Source organism: Nerophis ophidion, linkage group LG11 (assembly GCF_033978795.1).
Source record: "Nerophis ophidion isolate RoL-2023_Sa linkage group LG11, RoL_Noph_v1.0, whole genome shotgun sequence".
Taxonomy (NCBI): domain Eukaryota; kingdom Metazoa; phylum Chordata; class Actinopteri; order Syngnathiformes; family Syngnathidae; genus Nerophis; species Nerophis ophidion.
In genome coordinates, this window is record NC_084621.1 from 37,459,557 (window position 1) to 37,478,275 (window position 18,719).

Genomic DNA, 18,719 nt, shown 5'->3' on the forward strand with positions numbered 1-18,719 from the left:
CTTTGACACCCTTAACCACGCTATACTGTTGGATAATCTCAGAGCAATCGGATTCGATAAAACGTCATCGAGCTGGATGCAGTCTTACTTGGAGGGGAGGTAGAGGTGAACAGCACCGTGTCCCCTCCCCTCTCAGTAAGCTGTGGAGTCCCCCAAGGCAGTATACTAGGACCTTTACTGTTCCTAATATACGTAAATGACATGCCATCAGCATGCCACTGTGAATTGTTCCTGTTTGCGGATGACTCGGCCCTGCTGGTATCCGGCAAGGACAAGTCACAGGTGGAACAAATTCTCAGTGCTGAACTCCTTAATATTTGCACCTGGCTCGCTGACAACAAGCTATCCATACACTTAAATAAAACGGAATCCATCCTATTTGGGTCCCATATCAACCTTAAGAAAGTCAGTGACTTCACTATAAAAGTGGGTGACATTGGTATCACCAGGAAAGATGAGATCACCTACCTAGGTTCCATTCTAGAGGCTAATCTTTCCTGTAATAAAATGGCAACCAAGGTAATCAAAAAGGTCAACCAAAGAATGAGATTCCTCTACAGAATCTCCTCTCTGGTCAACAAAAGCACCTTGAAGATTCTTGCGGGAACTCTCATTCAACCCGATTACGCTTGCACCTACTGGTACCCCAGCACCTCCAAAACCCTCAAATCTAGACTCCAAAAATCCCAGAACAAACTAGTCCGGTTCCTTTTAGACCTCCACCCCAGATCACACTTCAATCCAACCCACTTCTCCAAAGTGGGCTAGCTCAGGGTGGAGGACAGAGTAAAACAACTTGTACTGAGCCTAGTCTATAAAGTCCGCTACACCTCCCTGATACCGAGGAACATGTCAAACTACTTCCTTAACGACCGCCATAACCACAACACCAAGGGGAGCTCCACAAACCACGTTAAACCCAGATTCCGATCTAACAAAGGTCTTAACTCATTCTCTTTCTATGCCACATCAATGTGGAATGCACTCCCAACAGGTATAAAAGTAAGTGCATCTCTAATACCCTCCTCCATTCACATATCATGTCCCCGGATTATAAATAACCTAATGTAAATAATCAAATGTACTTCTGATGTATATACTTGTTCTTATGCTATCTGAACTCACTATGTTCTCTGCTGGCTGTACATATCCTACTAAATAAGACCTACACTGTTTCAATGTCCATTTCTCTGTTAATGCAATTGTTGAGGACTGAAGTACTGATATCAAGCAAAGCTCCTCATCCCACCCCCCGTATTGTAAATAATGTAAATAATTCAATGTATATACTATGATGATTAACCTGTGTGATGAATTATGCTGATAGTATATATTTGTACCATAAATTGATTAACGTGGACCCCGACTTAAACAAGTTGAAAACTTATTCGGGTGTTACAATTTAGTGGTCAATTGTACAGAATATGTACTGAACTGTGCAATCTATTAATAAAAGTATCAATCAATCAATCAATCAATCAATCAGTCAGAGATTGTCCAAACTTTGTGGTTGCTTGCCAAGCATGTATATTACCAGTGAAACAAAATGAATTGCAGAAAATTTTACAATAAATAGTTTGGAAAACAATATTCTATTGAGGTAGTATTATACGGGATGAAATGGTAAATTGATATCAAAGCTGAGCTGCTTTGTTTTGTCTGACGTCAGTCGGGTTAGGCTGGCTTAATATTATTGAAAGACGGACATGGTAAGTGTTTATTTGGACTCCTTGACTCGTTTTTTGGTTTATTCAAGATGTAGTTTATTAATTTAACGTGTGTTATGACTGCACGGTAGGCTGTGACGTAAATATGTTGGCAACTTTAATGAGTTCTCCCCGGATTCTTCGCTTTAGGTGGATGGATGGGTACTAATACGGCTGTTTGAGTTAGCTGTCTGACGCTAGCTATGCGATGCTGTATTGACATAACCACAATAATAACAATATACTGTACGTGGGCATTATCAATGTTATAATGACCGCGGTTTAGCATATTGTCATATATATACAGCGCGTGTTATAAGAGTGTGTTTAATATTCGTTGTGAACATTGCTATATATAGCTTAGCATGCCAACACACTGGCGACGACGTAATCACCTTCAATGAGCATGTCATCAATTGTTTGAAAAAGCACTTCATATTCGTGTTGATATGATGATATAATACAGTTTATAATATAGTATTGTAGGTGTTTTTTATCTTCAAAATGATGAATGAACGCTAGATGTTCGGTCAGGGAATATGCAACTTACTTCCTGGTTGGTAGTTTAAACATTCTGTCCTCAGTCCAGCTGACTCATTTTAAAGACAACATCAACAACACTAAAATTATAGTTATCCTCTTTAATAAGGCGTGTCTTTTTTGTGTGACTCATTGTTATGTTCTTTTAAAAAATCTTATGAATTGTCTGTCATTTTTCGAAATATTGAAAAATGATCTCTCATATTCATAAGACAACTACCGTATCTCCTTGAATTGCTGTCGGGGCGCTATTTAATTTAAAACCTCTTCTCACTCCTGCGCTTTCCAAAAGTATGCGGTAAAAGTAAGCATGCGCTAATTATTTTAAAACCTCTTCTCACTCCGGCACTTCCCAAGGGCATGCAGTAAAAATTTGAGTGTGATTCAAGCTTGGACTTTAAATCCTACTGAATATCTCTTAATCTTCTTCCCTTTATGCGATTTCAAATTACCGGTATTGAAATCAGCCTCCTCCATTTTGAAAATGATGACAGGGGAAGTGTCACTTGTGACGTCACAAGTTTGACTAGACGGTAATACTAAGCATGCGGTAATTATTTTGCAAAGCGAGTTTGACCCGGCAGTAATTCAAGGCAGGCGCATAATATATGCGCTGCAGCAATTCAAGGAAACACGGTAATACAAATATAGAACTGTTTTAAAATAAGTGCAGCTGAAGTATTTATGTTTGCAGTGTATTTCAATCCGAATTGTACGCAATGCTTTCATTCGAGGGCAGCACGGTGAAACAGGGGTTAGTGCTTGTGCCTCACAATACGAAGGTCCTGGGTTCGATCCTGGGCTCGGGATCTTTCTGTGCGGAGTTTGCATGTTGACTGCGTGGGTTCCATCCGGGTACTCCGGCTTCCTCCCACCTACAAAGGTAATAGGTTGATTGGCAACACTAAATTGGCCATAGTGTGTGAATGTTGTCTGTGTTGGCCCTGCGATGAGGTGGCGAATTGTCCAGGGTGTACTCCGCCTTCCGCCCGAATGTAGCTGAGATAGGCTCCAGCACCACCCCGCAACCCTTAAAAGACCCAAGCGGTAGGAAATGGATAGCTGGATGGGCTTCCCATCAGGCTGCAGTCTATTTAATGGTAGCGGTGGGTTGCTTGCACAAGACATAGACACCCGGAAGTGTTTTTTCAGGTTGGAGCAAATTTCTCTTCAACACGTTTTTTTTTTTTTTTTTAAGAGTATCTTAAGGTGTCTGATTACTCATTAAATACATTGTAAAGTTAGCGATACATAATTCTCCTGCTCCCTCTTCTTATTTTCTGGCAGACCAGCTGCGTTTTAATGTATTTGTGAGCGACCGTGAACAGGTAGCACCAGATCAATTTGCGGCAGTCAAAATGTCTTAGCGAATCGTGAATATGTCTGAAACACTTCAGGGGTAATCAATTTAGTAAGACTTAAAATACAGTATGTCACAAATGGGAGTATTTACAAACCCTGTTTCCATATGAGTTGGGAAATTGTGTTAGATAACTTAGATGTAAATATAAACGGAATACAATGACTTGCAAACCATTTTCAACCCATATTCAGTTAAATATGCTACAAAGACAACATATTTGATGTTCAAACTGATAAACATTTTTTTTTTTTGCAAATAATCATTAACTTTAGAACTTGATGCCAGCAACACGTGACAAAGAAGTTGGGAAAGGTGGCAATAAATACTGATAAAGTTGAGAAATTCTCATCAAACACTTATTTGGAACATCCTCCAGGTGTGCAGGCTAATTGGGAACAGGTGAGTGCCATGATTGGGTATAAAAACAGCTTCCCAAAAAATGCTCAGTCTTTCACAAGAAAGGATGGGGCGAAGTACACCCCTTTGTCCTCAACTGCGTGAGCAAATAGTCAAACAGCTTAAGAACATCCATTCATCCATTTTCTACCGCTTATTCCCCTTTGGGGTGGCGGGGGGCGCTGGCGCCTATCTCAGCTACAATCTGGCAGAAGGCGGGGTACACCCTGGACAAGTCACCACCTCATCGCAGGGCCAACACAGATAGACAGACAACATTCACACTCAAATTCACACACTAGGGCCAATTTAGTGTTGCCAATCAACCTATCCCCAGGTGCATGTCTTTGGAGGTGGGAGGAAGCCGAAGTACCCGGAGGGAACCCACGCATTCACGGGGAGAACATGCAAACTCCACACAGAAAGATCCCGAGGCTGGATTCGAACCCAGGATTGCAGGACCTTCGTATTGTGAGGCAGACGCACTAACCCCTCTGCCACCGTGAAGCCCAGTTTAAGAACAACGTTTCTCAAAGTGCAATTGCAAGAAATTTAGGTATTTCAACATCTACGGTCCATAATATCATCAAAAGGTTCAGAGAATCTGGAGAAATCACTCTAGGTAAGCGGCATGGCCGGAAACCAACATTGAATGACCGTGACTTTGGATCCCTCAGACGGCACTGTATCAAATACCGACATCAATCTCTAAAGGATATCCCCACATGGGCTCAGGAACACTTCAGATCACCACTATCACTAAATACAGTTCGTCGCAACATCTGTGATGCAAAGCGAAAGCCATTTATCTACAACATCCAGAAACGCCGCCGGCTTCTCTGGGCCCGAGATCATCTTAGATGGACTAAGGCAAAGTGGAAAAGTGTTCTGTGGTCTGACGAGTCCACATTTCAAATTGTTTTTAGAAATATTCGACATCGTGTCATCCGGACCAAAGGGGAAGCGAACCATCCAGACTGTTATCGACGCAAAGTTCAAAAGCGAGCATCTGTGATGGTAAGGGGGTGCATTAGTGCCCAAGGCTGGGTAACTTACACATCTGTGAAGGCACCATTAATACTGAAGGGTACATACAGGTTTTGGAACAACATATACTGCCATATGAGCGCCGTCTTTTTTATGGAAGCCCCTGCTTATTTCAGCAAGACAATGCCAAGCCACATTCAGTATGTGTAACAAATGCGTGGCTTTGTAAAAAAAGAGTGCGGGTACTTTCCTGGCCTGCCTTCAGTCCAGACCTGTCTCCCATCGAAAATGTGTGGCACATTATGAAGCGTAAAATATGACAGCCGAGACCCCAGTCTGTTGAACGACTGAAGCTCTACATAAAACAAGAATGGGAAAGAATTCCACTTTCAAAGCTTCAACAATTAGTTTCCTCAGTTCCCAAACATTTATTGAGGTTTGTTAAAAGCAAAGGTGATGTAACACAGTGGTGAACATGCCCTTACCCAACTACTTTAGCGCGTTTTGCAGCCATTAAATTATAAGTTAAATATTACTTGCAAAAAAAAATAATTCTTTGAGTTTGAACATTGAATAGCTTGTTTTGTAGTGCATTCAATTGAATATGGGTTGAAAAGGATTGCATTCCGTTTATATTTACATCCAACACAATTCCCCAACTCATATGGAAACAGGGTTTGTATCTATACATAGTGCAATTGTTTAGTGCGCTATATGTGTTATTTATTTTACATTTTTTGTTGTTTTATTAAGTTGTACTTTTGTTACTGTATGTAAAAATCTGCAGTGCAATCACGTAATTTCCCCATTGTGGGATAAATAAAGTTGATACTATTAAATCCTACTAGGGCTGTTCCGAATCGCAAGTGTTATATATTACGATTCTGAATCAATTACAAATTTTCAAGAATCAATTTAAAAATATATATTTTCCAGGCCATCTCCACGCTTACTCACTGCGCGTAAGAGTAGCTTTTTTTAACCTGTTTTGTAAAAGCTTTATTATAATTCAGATGAATATTTTGCAAGAATTGGGTCAATTCAAGATTGCTGGTAAACCGAGAATCGGTTCTGAAAAGAATCGTCACCATTCAAATTGGAATTGAATCGTGAAATGTGGAGAGATTTACATCCCAAGACAATACTTTAAAACATAAACTTGGCTATACCATTAAGTAGTCAGTGTACAGCTGTAGAGCAGTACAAACTGTCCTCCGTGGTGTCCGTCACGTCGATCGCCGCAGTGGGCGGAGTCAGGACGGTGGCGGCACTCGGACTCGTTCTCCTTGCTGCACCACTGAAAATGACTAAAAAAAACTATTATTGTTTAAATAGATTGGGACACAAGTGATTACAAAAATGATTCTGTCTTTCTATGTTACAACATGTCATTGGTAGTGTCATGGCCTGGGGATGCATGATTGCTGCCGGCACTTGACGGATACATGGACTCCAAAATTTACTGGGACTGAGACACACAATCAGCTGCTAGCGTCTTGTCAGGCGGAGACCAAAAATAAATATTGTCTCAACAACCGGCATTAAAATACATAGATCGGCAATGGTTAATCACATACTTTTTTACGAAAATCATCCAATATCAATCGGCACATCCCTAATCTAAATCCATAAACTAGAACATAGCATAAGGAGGATAGTTTTAAATTCTGAAGTTACGACATCATTCTTGAATATACCTTGCAGCGTACCCCACCTTTTTCCTGTTAGACTGCATATCTTATCTATTCATGCACTTGAGTGTGTGACAGTTTATTTTTTACTGCACTCTCTTCCAGCATTGTACAATATATATTTGTTTTGTGTTTTTCTTTTCGCCTCTTCTGTAAGCTAATGAAACACATTTGTTTGATTTTGTGCTACATTCTGCATGTGTCTGCTGTAAATCCGTGAATGTCAGTGCAAGTGCAGACATGAAGCCCCTGTCATTCTGGTAAATCTACATTGTGGAGTGGTGTTGTAACGTGCAGCTTCTTTTTCCGGTCTCCAGTCTCGAGTGGGGTCCACGAAGGATAGCCCAGGAAAGAAGCGACACCTGATTTCTGGTTTAGTTTAGACAAAGTGTCCCGTGGCATGGCCCTGGAGGCGTCCCCATTTCCCAACCGGTGTGCTGCCGGCGTCCATGCGGCGGGATGGGTGTTGATTCTACCTTGCTTCTGGTTTCTTGACCGCCTCATCGCCGTGTGCATGTCGACCACCCTGGAGCAGACGCAGAGACAAGAGGAGGAATGCTACCTCCACCCCCTCAAGGTCGTCTTCGGCTCTATCACATTCCTTATTCTGTTTCTGTTGACGGCGCCCATCGCCTTGCTGGGTTTTCTGCTGTGGGCGCCGCTGCAAGTGTGGCGCAGACCCTTCTGCTACCACCGAGAGGCGACGTCGCTGCAGTGTGAGACCCATTGTGGCTTTGAGCTAGAAGGAAAGGCATCGTTTGGCTTTGCATCAGCCAACTTGTGTCTTCTTCCCGACAGCCTCGCTCGCTTTAACAACCTGGGACACACTCAGCGCAGGGCTCTTGCTATTGGCGAGTGCATAGCGCAGGGCGTGGGCCGTCCCAACATCCGCATCTTTATCGACTCCCCCAGCAGCTGCAGTACTCTTAGCCCCTCCAACAGTATTGTCCCCGTGCTTACTTCCTCCTCATGTAGTGCCACAGACAGACAGACTCCGCCCCCCGAGAGTGATGTATTTGGAGTAAAGGCCTTCAACGGAGCGGTTTATGTACCTTGTGGAGATACAAAGGAGCCGTCTGCTGAGTTACCATCCATCCAGCACAACTCCAACCACAACGCTAACCAGCAGGGGCCAACAGGTCAGCGCAGGGCACCTCGTGCTTTACTCTCCCAGGGTCTTGGCCAACAGGGTGATGTGCCCTGGGAAGTGTCGACGTTGTTTCCTGCCAATGTGGACATTCTCTGCTTAGAGGAGGTGTTCGATAAAAGGGCCGCACAAAAACTCACCTGTACGCTGAGTCCTTCTTTTGGGCATATACTCTATGACATTGGAGGATACGCCTGCCAACCACCGTGCAGCTGTTCCACTTTCAAATTCTTCAATAGTGGCCTCTTTCTTGCCAGCCGATTTCCGATCCAGGAGGCCGAGTACCACTGCTTTCAGAACAGCCGAGGGGAAGACATGCTGGCTGCCAAGGGCCTCCTTGCCGCTAAGGTACAATTTTCCCGAAAGCATCTTTATTTACTTTAGTCGGAGAAGTCACAGGATTATTTCCCCACACTGTGGTTGGTATTTGTATTAATAAAAACATGATCCCACAGGAAATATTATAATTACCCTAAATATGCATTTTAAAATGCTGTATAAATAACCGCCTGCTGATTTTTAAGATCATTTACACGTCATTGTCTTATGCCACTATATTGGTGTACAGATATCAACCAAGTCAGCTGTGTTCATGTTACTGTATTCTTATTCTTCCTAATATTGGGTCGATACCACAGTGGCCAGAGCCATAGTTTTTACTACCCAAAATACTTTTTTTTTTTTTTGATTGCTTACAAAAATATTGTCTTATAATTGTGATAAATAAAAAATGTGATCATGTAATGATCTGGAAAATGTGGAGTATCCGCTTTGGTATTACCAATACTGCTCCTATAACCACTTGGTATTGGATCAAAACCCATGTTTGTTGTATTACCCAAAACGAATGTAAAGTATCCAAACAGATACTATACGTGCTTACTATATTGTTACAGAAGTGTAGATAGAACCATGTTATAACTGAAAGTAACCTGATATTAACAGTAAACTAGTAAGTAGATTGATTCAATAGTTTTATGAAGTAATACAACCGGAAATCAGGCAATATGTTACTGCATATGTCAGATGCCAAAATAGGAACCTTCGTAACCTGTTCTGAAATGGTTCTATTATCATTTACATGCCCAAAAATATATTGTGATATATATCGTTATCACAGGAGGCTGCAATATATATCACAATTTTAGATATTAGGACATATTCTCATCCTTTATACTATTATATATATTTTTACTAGCAAACTACAGTTAGTTAATTGGTTCCGAACATGACCGTGCTAAATGAATTTTTGCGAAGTAGAAATCATTAATTGTTAATCAAATGTTTTCATAGCTGGAGCATATACAAATGTTTGACCTTCTAAATCCATTTTCTGACACTATGAGAGCCCTCTCAACATGAAATAACACCCCTGAGTAACCTTTCACTCACATAAAAGGATGTGGCAGGCTAGATCTGGCCCCTGAGCCTTGAGTTTGACACATGTGAACTATATTGACAGTTTCATTATGATGTGTTTTGTTAGCAAGTGGGAAGATGCCAAATACAAAAAAAGAAAAACAACAATCTCTACTGTCATGTGTCGGTCCAAATGTATGTGTGGCGGGCCGCCAGAGTTAAATGAATGTATGGAAAACACTTGATATCTTTTTGATATCTCTCTGATATCTATGTGACAAAACTAATTAGTGCAACATCTATAGTATATCTCAATATTACATTTTTGTTTTAGAATGTGCTGAATGCCCAAAGAATTATTGGGACTTACCTTTGAACTTATTGCTTATCTTATTCATCTCACCATGTGAAATACAACTTATTCACTAATTATTATTTATTCATTTTAATGTTATCATTTATGGAGTCTATTGGGAATAAATTGAGAACAGGAAATTAACAAAATTGTTAGCAATTGATATGTAATGGAAAAGGGGTCGGTTTTAATAAGCTATGCTTCTTCCTACTCCTTTTTGAACATGTTGATAAGAGGAACTGGAAATTGTGAGATATCACATTGTAACTGTATGCATATTTGAAATGAATTCAAACCAATACCAATACAATCTAACATTTGTATCCTTAGGTGGTGATCGGGAAGAACCAGAAGCAGAAAAAAGTAGTTGGTTATTTTAACTGTATACACCTCCATGCACCAGAAGGTACATTTTCATTATCACTGAACTGCAGTGTTGGGTTAGTTACTGAAAACCAGTAACCAGTTACAGTTACTAGTTACTTTATTTCTAAAGTAACTCAGTTACTAACTCAGTTACTTACACCAAAAAATAATGCGTTACTCTGAAAAGTAACTTTTTAGTTACTTTTTCTTTTTTAAAGGCTCCCATTAATGCTCTTTTGGCCTTCATTTTAGTACTGTTATTGCACTGGAGAATAATACAATCTGTTGATCAACTTGACATACATTTGCATCACTGACCTCTGCTAAGCAATGTGGTCTACATACAACACACAAAGATATGTTTCAAAGGGCCAATTTATTTTGGGCCAGAACAAATTGACAAAACTACAAACCCTGTTGGGCTTCACGGTGGCAGAGGGGTTGGCAGAGTGGTTAGTGCGTCTGCCTCACAATACGAAGGTCCTGAGAAGTCAGGGTTCAATCCGGGGCTTGGGATCTTTCTGTGTGGAGTTTGCATGTCCTCCCCGTGAATGCGTGGGTTCCCTCCGGGTACTCCGGCTTCCTCCCACATCCAAAGACATGCACCTGGGGATAGGTTGATTGGCAACACTAAATTGGCCCGAGTGTGTGAATGTGAGTGTGAATGTTGTCTGTCTATCTGCGTTGGCCCTGCGATGAGGAAGCGACTTGTCCAGGGTGTACACCGCCTTCCAGCCGATTGTAGCTGAGATAGGCACCAGCGCCCCCCTGCAACCCCGAAGGGAATAGGCGGTAGAAAATGGATGGATGGACAAACCCCGTTTCCATATGAGTTGGGAAATTGTGTTAGATATAAATACAAAGACAACATATTTGATGTTTAAACTGATAAAAAAAATTTTTTTTGCAAATAATCATTAACTTTAGAACTTGATGCCAGCAACACGTGACAAAGAAGTTGGGAAAGGTGGCAATAAATACTGATAAAGTTCTTGAAATTGAGGAATGCTCATCAAACAGTTATTTGGAAAATCCCACAGGTGTGCAGGCTAATTGGGAACAGGTGGGTGCCATGATTGGGTATAAAAACAGCTTCCCAAAAAATGCTCAGTCTTTCACAAGAAAGGATGGGACGAGGTACACCCCTTTGTCCACAAATGCGTGAGCAAATAGTCACACAGTTCAAGAACAACGTTTCTCAAAGTGCAATTACAAGAAATTTAGAGATTTCAACATCTACGGTCCATAATATCATCAAAAGGTTCAGAAAATCCGGAGAAATCACTCCATGTAAGCGGCATGGCCGGAAACCAACTTTGAATGACCGTGACCTTCGATCCCTCAGATGGCACTGTATCAAAAACCGACATTAATCTCTAAAAGATATCACCACATGGGCTCAGTAACACTTCAGAAAACCACTGTTACTAAATGCAGTTTGTCGCTACATCTGTAAGTGCAAGTTAAAGCTCTACTATGCAAAGCGAAAGCCATTTATCAACAACATCCAGAAACGCCGCCGGCTTCTCTGGGCCCGAGATCATCTAAGATGGACTGATGCAAAGTGCAAAAGTGTTCTGTGATCTGACGAGTCCACATTTCAAATTGTTTTGGGAAATATTCGACATCTTGTCATGCGGACCAAAGGGGAAGCGAACCATCCAGACTGTTATCGAAGCAATGTTCAAAAGCCAGCATCCGTGATGGTATGGGGGTGCATTAGTGCCCAAGGCATGGGTAACTTGTGAAGGCACCATTAATGCTGAAAGGTACACACAGGTTTTGGAACAACATATTCTGCCATCTAAGCGCCGTCTTTTTCATGGATGCCCCTGCTTATTTCAGCAAGACAATGCCGAGCCACATTCAGCACGTGTTACAACAGCGTGGCTTCGTAAAAAAAGAGTGCGGGTACTTTCCTGGCCCGCCTGCAGTCCAGACCTGTGTCCCATCAAAAATGTGTGGCGCATTATGAAGCGTAAAATACAACAGCGGAGACCCCGGACTGTTGAAAGACTGAAGCTCTACATAAAACAAGAATGGGAAATAATTCCACTTTCTAAGCTTCAACAATTAGTTTCCTCAGTTCCCAAACATTTATTGAGTGTTGTTAAAAGCAAAGGTGATGTAACACAGTGGTGAACATGCCCTTTCCCAACTACTTTGGCACGTGTTGCAGCCATGAAATTCGAAGTTGATTATTATTCGCAAAAAAAAAATAAAGTTCATGAGTTTGAACATCAAATATCTTGTCTTTGTAGTGCATTCAATTGAAAATGGGTTTAAAAAGATTTGCAAATCATTGTATTCTGTTTATATTTACATCTAACACAATTTCCCAACTCATATGAAAACGGGGTTTGTATTTTAAATAGCTGCAACATATAATACATAAGTAACAAACCGCATAATATCGGCATGTCACAACATAGCTGTAAACCTGGCTTCACCAAAAGAAGGCACTCATGACGTGATTATATGTCATGTCACTATACAGCACACATACTGCTATACACACGCCTAACCAGGCGTTTTTTTCTCTCAAGGAATTCTGAAATAAAATCATGTCTTCAGTGAAGCCCAGAACACTCTATGCATTTCCCCAGTTTTAGTTTAGAGAAATAACAAGATTGGCCTGGCCCACTAGGATCCCTCTTTATGTTTGTGGACTTAATAGTCTATATATTCATATGTGATAATCAAATACTGTAGAAGTCTAGAATGAAAGAGTATATAAGAGAATTGAGTGTGTGTTCCTTCAGTGATGAATGATGAGCAGAGGCAGAGTTTAGAGTGTCTTCTTTAGCTTGCTTTCCATGTTTATGTGCTCACTGTCCACTGTGTCCCGGAACTTGGAAAATGTTTCCGTGTCGTTTGACGCCAGTATCAGGCTAATTAGCTGCCTGGAAGCGGATGACTCCACTGTAGAAATAGCCTGCATGTCTTCTAGCACATATGCTGCAATGGCTCTATCAATGTTGTCCTGGCTAGCTGTGCCTCTGTTAAAATCCTTAGGTGAAGTGTGTCTCTCTTTACACGCTTCGTCGAAGCATGTTGCTTTTGTAGCCTTTTCAGCAGATTTGAATTGCTGTTTTGGGCAGTAAATGGGATCTTTGATCGACGACACATCTTACATTTCACTAAAATGTTATTTTCTTTGTGCTAGACAAAAGAAAAGTAGTGAGAATAATCTCAGCTTCGGCTCCGCAATGATGTCTTGTTAGTAAACACAGACACGCCCCCCGCTCAACACATACATGCCTATTGTGACAGAGGAAGAATCAGAAGGACGACACCGCAACTCTCCAACAAAATACACTCAGATTTTCTCAGTTTCTAGCCGATACTATATAAAAAATAACGTAAAATAACGCAGTAACACATCATGTAGTAACAGTTTAGTTTAGTTTATTAAGGATCCCCATTAGTCTACACCGCAGTGGAGACTATTCTTCATGGGGTCCAGGCAAAAAACAAAAGATTAAAATGCAGTACAACATGATCAGATAATACCATTTCATAATACAAACATAGCAAAAACAAAGAACCCAAAAAATAATAATTACTCATGTTACATAAAAATGTTCATACCAAAGATAAAAATAGTAATATAAAAATAGATGTATATATTTTCGCGAAATAAAACAAACAACCAATGGCCTAAAATATACACATTAGTGTACCAAAGGCCAACAATAGGTGACGAAAAAGGACCATCCATCCATTTTCTACTGCTTATCCCATAATCAATAAAATAGTCAAGAGTCAATAAAAACATTCATGACAATAGGTACAATCTAGAACAGGGGTGTCAAACGTACGGCCCGCGGGCCGGTTCAGGCCCGCGAAAAGGTTTTATCTGGCCCGCGGGATGAGTTTGCGAAGTATAAAAATGAGCCGAAATTTTTGAATGAAAAAATGGCTGTTCTAAATGTGTCCACTAGATGTCGCAATAGCAATTATTTTTATCTTTCTAGATTATGCTAAATATATAAGAAAAAAATGTTAGTGCACCAGTCGAGGTAAATGAGCAAACTACATGAATAACATCCTGTAATTTGATTTCGTTATTTTTTTATCCTGATGGATTGAAAATTAGTTGACTGATCAACATTATCACATAATTTATTCAGAAAGTATAAATAACGATGTGGAAGGGGGCTTGGCCTGCAGTCCTGCAACAAAGCGGGGTGTTCCAGGACCGACTTCGAGATCAGCAACAGGTGCGTAGATGGCCCACCTGGGCGTGCTTATCCAATCACCTGTCGCTCTGTTAAAGGCAGCAGCCGGAAAGGAGAGAGGGCTGGTTGATGATGGAGCACGAGCACGAGAGAAAGCAAGACTGACGAAAAAACAACTGCCAAAAAGCACAAAGACAATTTATTGCAAAATAGAACATTGTCGTAAAACTGGAAGAGCCTGGGATGTCGGTGATTGGTGATCCAAAAAACCCAGAAGCGCAAGTCTTCCACACACGACAAAGATAGAATACTATTAGCCGCAATATATAAGTGTAAAATAAACCCGACAAGATTATGATTTGTACATTTTCAGAATGTGCTTGTTCTATTTTTAAACAAAGAAAACAATCTGTATTTGTTTTAATTTTTAAGTTATCTTGCCATGATTTTACCAGTCTGGCCCACTTGGGAGAAGATTTTTCTCCATGTGGCCCCCGATCTAAAATTTGTTTGACACCCCTGATCTAGAATAATCTCTTTCCGCAATACCTCTCCTCTTAGTCTATTCTTAAAACCCACTATGCTGGTGATTGATAGCAGATATTGTGGAAGTCGATTTCAGTAAGTGATCGCCCGATACATTACAGTATTTTTCAAAACATCACTTTTGGGTTTAAGACGTGTGAGAGCACCTCTTAGAGCGGTAACTGAGTTACTGAAAATAACGCGTTAGTCCCAACACTGTTGAACTGCAACAGAAACCAACACAAGCGAGGCGTGCTGAGAGTCTTCATGAATCAGGTGACGGAGAGATCCGCTGTGAGCAGTTAAACATGGTCACCAAGTGGATCGGAGACTTCCAAGCAGCCAACAGGCAGTCCGACGAGGAAGTGGCTTTTGATGTACTCTGTGGCGACTTTAACTTTGACAACTGCTCACCAGGTAGGTGTTTGTCTCCTTGTGCAATTTATTCTCTATTTACGCCCCCCAAATAATCCACTTGAGTGTAGAACTGTTTTTCTGTCTTTTTAGATGACACTTTGGAACAGAACCACTGCCTCTTTGAGGAATACAAAGACCCTTGCAGGGCAGGACCAGGGAAAGAGAAGCCCTGGGTCATTGGTGCGTACATTTAACTATATTAGTACGGTACTATGAGAGCATGCAAGAAGCAAATGTATTCTATTGCTTTATGGTAATTCCTGTGTTACAGGTACTCTACTAGAGCAGCCAACACTGTATGATGAGTGTGTAAACACTCCAGAAAACCTACAAAGGTACAATTAAGTTGTTCACTCTGAATATCAATAAGATGGTACCTCGGTTTTCATACGCCCCACTTATCGTATGATTTGGTTTTCGTACAACCAACTACAACATGTAAAAAGCTGGTAGGGATGTACTGATAAACAGCATTTTTGGCAACCACGGTAAAACACTTGACGATTAGTATTACTGTATTAAATCAAAATGATCAGAAAACTGATTGATACATTAACTACACTTTTATAAACTCACGAACTGACAGGCGCAAGCTCCCTTGCTTAAATGCTAACATTAAAACAAGAGACATAAACATATTTCCCCATTACGAAAAGACACGCCCCAATCTAAACTTATATAAACACATTAGTGTTTGAGCAACTAAGATACTAAAATGTGTACATTGAATCGACAAGCTGTGCTCTTTTAGAACAGAATGATCGCTCTATACTCTGAGGAATACAAGACAAAATGTTTTTAAAGTGTGTTCAAGGACCGCTGAAAAAAGTAGGACGCCACCCCGCCTGCCAGAAATAATATATATTTATAATACATTTTATTTTTTTTGTACTTTCCATGTAAATAAATCTAAAAGTGTTCTAATATTTAAAACAATAAAAGCTTAGCCATTAAAACGATAAAATACTAAGACTAAAACACTATTACTGAAGCATAAGAAACACAAAACATGCAAAATAGTGGCTTTTCTAGCAGTGTATCTATTTATTTGAGTTATTTCCAAAAAATAAATAACTCGGTCAAAAGATTTTAGTGTGTAAAAGTATTTCTTTAGCACATTAAAAAATCCCGCAATAATTATTGGAACCATGATAATTTTAGTCAGGATAACTGGGATATGAATTAATAAATAAATAAATCCTTACAAGCTAGTTTAGATTTTTTGCAAGCACAGAACTTGAACACACTATTTAATTCGAGAAATTACTCCAATAACCATTTTCTGAACGTAAAACTAAAAATTCTCTATAAAATTATTTATATTTTTGGGTGTCAGGAGCAGATCAATTAGATTGGCATGATTTCTAATGGAAAAAATATTTATTTTTTGTCTGACATTGTGGAACTGATTACTAATGCAAACCGAGGTACCAAAATGCCAACCGAAATCCTTCCTCTGTCTAATTCTGTGTTTTCGTGCAGAACTTTAGAGAGTGAGATGCTCAGAAAGAGTTACATCTCCCCTCCCATTCCTGCCACAGGCTCACCATTGGTTTACCCTGAAACTGACCAGCCCTGGATTGGTCGCAGGATTGATTATATTCTGTTCCGGGAAAAGTCCATCTCAAAGCACTGCCGAACAGTAAGTCCATGCACTTAGCGTTTTGTTTTTTCTTAATCCAGTAATTGAAATAGCACATTTGCATTTTGCATTGAAACGGATTACTTTTATAGAGTGGGAACTTTGTCCTTATAGGAAGTGGAAGAGGTATCGTTTATAACCCAGCTGGCTGGCCTGACAGACCATATCCCTGTGGGCTTAAGACTACATGTAACAATGGACTCCTGATGGCGTTGGAACCCCATGTCATGTTCAGAAAAGGGAACAAAATGTACAAATATACATTGCTGAAAAGCCACAATAATTTGAGATTAATTGCTGATGCACTCAAATATCAAACGTATGTGAAACATCTCAGGTGGTATTAATAATGTATAATATATGGGTTTGTCTGGGTACACGATGTATCTAATGTACGTTAAGGTTTTTTCTAGATTTTGTACATGTACTGTTTTTATGATTCACTACATGAATAAACATAAAAAAATTGTTAACAACGCGTCATAGTGTGTGAATGTGTTAACTTTTGCTAATGTTAACACTTACAAAGCACATTTAAATGTATAAATTATTTTAATGAGGCTGGTTTCTACTCCTATTTGTGCCATCCATCCATTTTCTATACGGCTTGTCCTCATTCAGTGGAACTGGAGTCTATCCCAGCTAACTTCTGGGTCACCAGGCAATCCCATGGCTATGGACGTTAATTTGTGCCTTTCTTTGGGCACTGAATTTATGTAACTGATTTTTTTGCATTTTAATTTTGTGAACTAAATTTTTTTACATCAGCTTAGGCTGACAATTTATTTGAATAAAAATGTGTGTTTAAAAATTCAGTATGTATATTTCCGTGTTTAAAAATGATGTGTAAAAAAAGAACTGTAAAAAAAATATGTGAAAAATTCAGTACTGAACTATGAACAGTGGCTTTTTACATCAACTTATGTGGACAATTAGTTAGAATAAAAAATTCTGGCCAAAATTTGTGTTTGAAAATTCAGTATTTAAATTGCAGTGTGAAAAAAGTCAGTGTAAAAAAAATTTGGTGCAAAAAAATTAAATGTGTAAAAATTCAGTGTTGAAATATTTGTTGCTTCAAGACTCATGGTAAATTAAGACGGAAGCTCAAAACGAGCCAATGAAGAGCTTCAGTCTTCATTTATATATATATATATATATATATATATATATATATATATATACATTTACACTTTGTACGCACAAATTGTGCTCACGGACAAGCGATAAAAAATGGGTGGATGGATGGATGGAAATGGTCATAATTTGATGTAAAAAATTAAAATCAGTTTCCACAAAAAATCATTTACATAAATTAAGACACAAATTAACCTCCATACAGGGCACATAAAGACTAAACCATTCTTATATTTGCCAAGCAGTGAGGAAAACAGAACATATGCAAAGTCTACATACAGATATTTTCATTGTGATATGAGACCAAAACTGACGTGCTGTACCTTCCTTTATACCTATATTTATTTTAGAAGCAACGCAATTCGGGGGGCAAGTTTTGCACATAATACATTTTTATAGTACAACAGTAAAAAAAAAATATATATATATATACATGTATATATATATACATATATATGTGTGTATATATATATATATATATATATACATGTATATATACATATGTATGTATATATTATATATGTGTATATACATATACATACTGTGTATATATATACATGTATATATACAGTATATACATATGTATATCTGTATATATAAATCTATATATGTGTATATATACATACAGTGGGGCAAAAAAGTATTTAGTCAGCAGTATATACATATGTATATATATATATATATATTTATATGTATATATGTGTATATATACATATATATGTATATATATACTGTACATACAGTGGGGCAAAAAAGTATTTATTCATATATACATATATATAATACATTTTATAGTACAACAGTAAATATATATATACACATATATGTGTATGTATATATATATATATGTATATATATACACATGTGTATAAATATATATACATACATGTGTATAAATATATATACATAT

General features: G+C 39.1%; 1 protein-coding gene across 3 annotated transcripts; it reads left to right on the forward strand.

Moving 5' to 3' along the window:
• The first annotated feature begins 1,569 nt into the window (after window positions 1-1,569).
• Window positions 1,570-17,151, forward strand: smpd5 (sphingomyelin phosphodiesterase 5). Of its 3 annotated transcripts, none has more exons than XR_009808817.1 (8): window positions 1,570-1,709; window positions 7,001-8,178; window positions 9,875-9,950; window positions 14,893-15,033; window positions 15,124-15,213; window positions 15,305-15,368; window positions 16,575-16,675; window positions 16,790-17,151. XR_009808817.1 is itself a non-coding variant. In XM_061915813.1 (8 exons), exons 2-8 carry the CDS (start codon window positions 7,084-7,086, stop codon window positions 16,880-16,882), a joined length of 1,719 nt encoding a protein of 572 aa, XP_061771797.1. In that variant the 5' UTR covers window positions 1,570-1,709; window positions 7,001-7,083; the 3' UTR covers window positions 16,883-17,151. The 3 variants fall into 3 exon arrangements, 2 of the variants coding, with proteins under 2 accessions (XP_061771797.1, XP_061771798.1); XM_061915813.1 differs by having other exon boundaries at window positions 16,516-16,675; XM_061915814.1 differs by lacking the exon at window positions 1,570-1,709 and adding an exon at window positions 4,933-5,022 and having other exon boundaries at window positions 16,516-16,675.
• The last annotated feature ends 1,568 nt before the right edge of the window (window positions 17,152-18,719 follow it).

What these genes read in the sequence shown, in the direction of transcription:
- smpd5 (XM_061915813.1), top strand. Translation starts at nt 7,084, where the DNA reads ATGGCCCTGGAGGCGTCCCCATTTCCCAACCGGTGTGCTGCCGGCGTC. An exon ending in ACACCTCCATGCACCAGAAG is followed by an intron (nt 9,951 to 14,892) that starts GTACATTTTCAT and finishes TTCATGAATCAG; the next exon opens with GTGACGGAGAGATCCGCTGT. An exon ending in AGAGAAGCCCTGGGTCATTG is followed by an intron (nt 15,214 to 15,304) that starts GTGCGTACATTT and finishes CCTGTGTTACAG; the next exon opens with GTACTCTACTAGAGCAGCCA.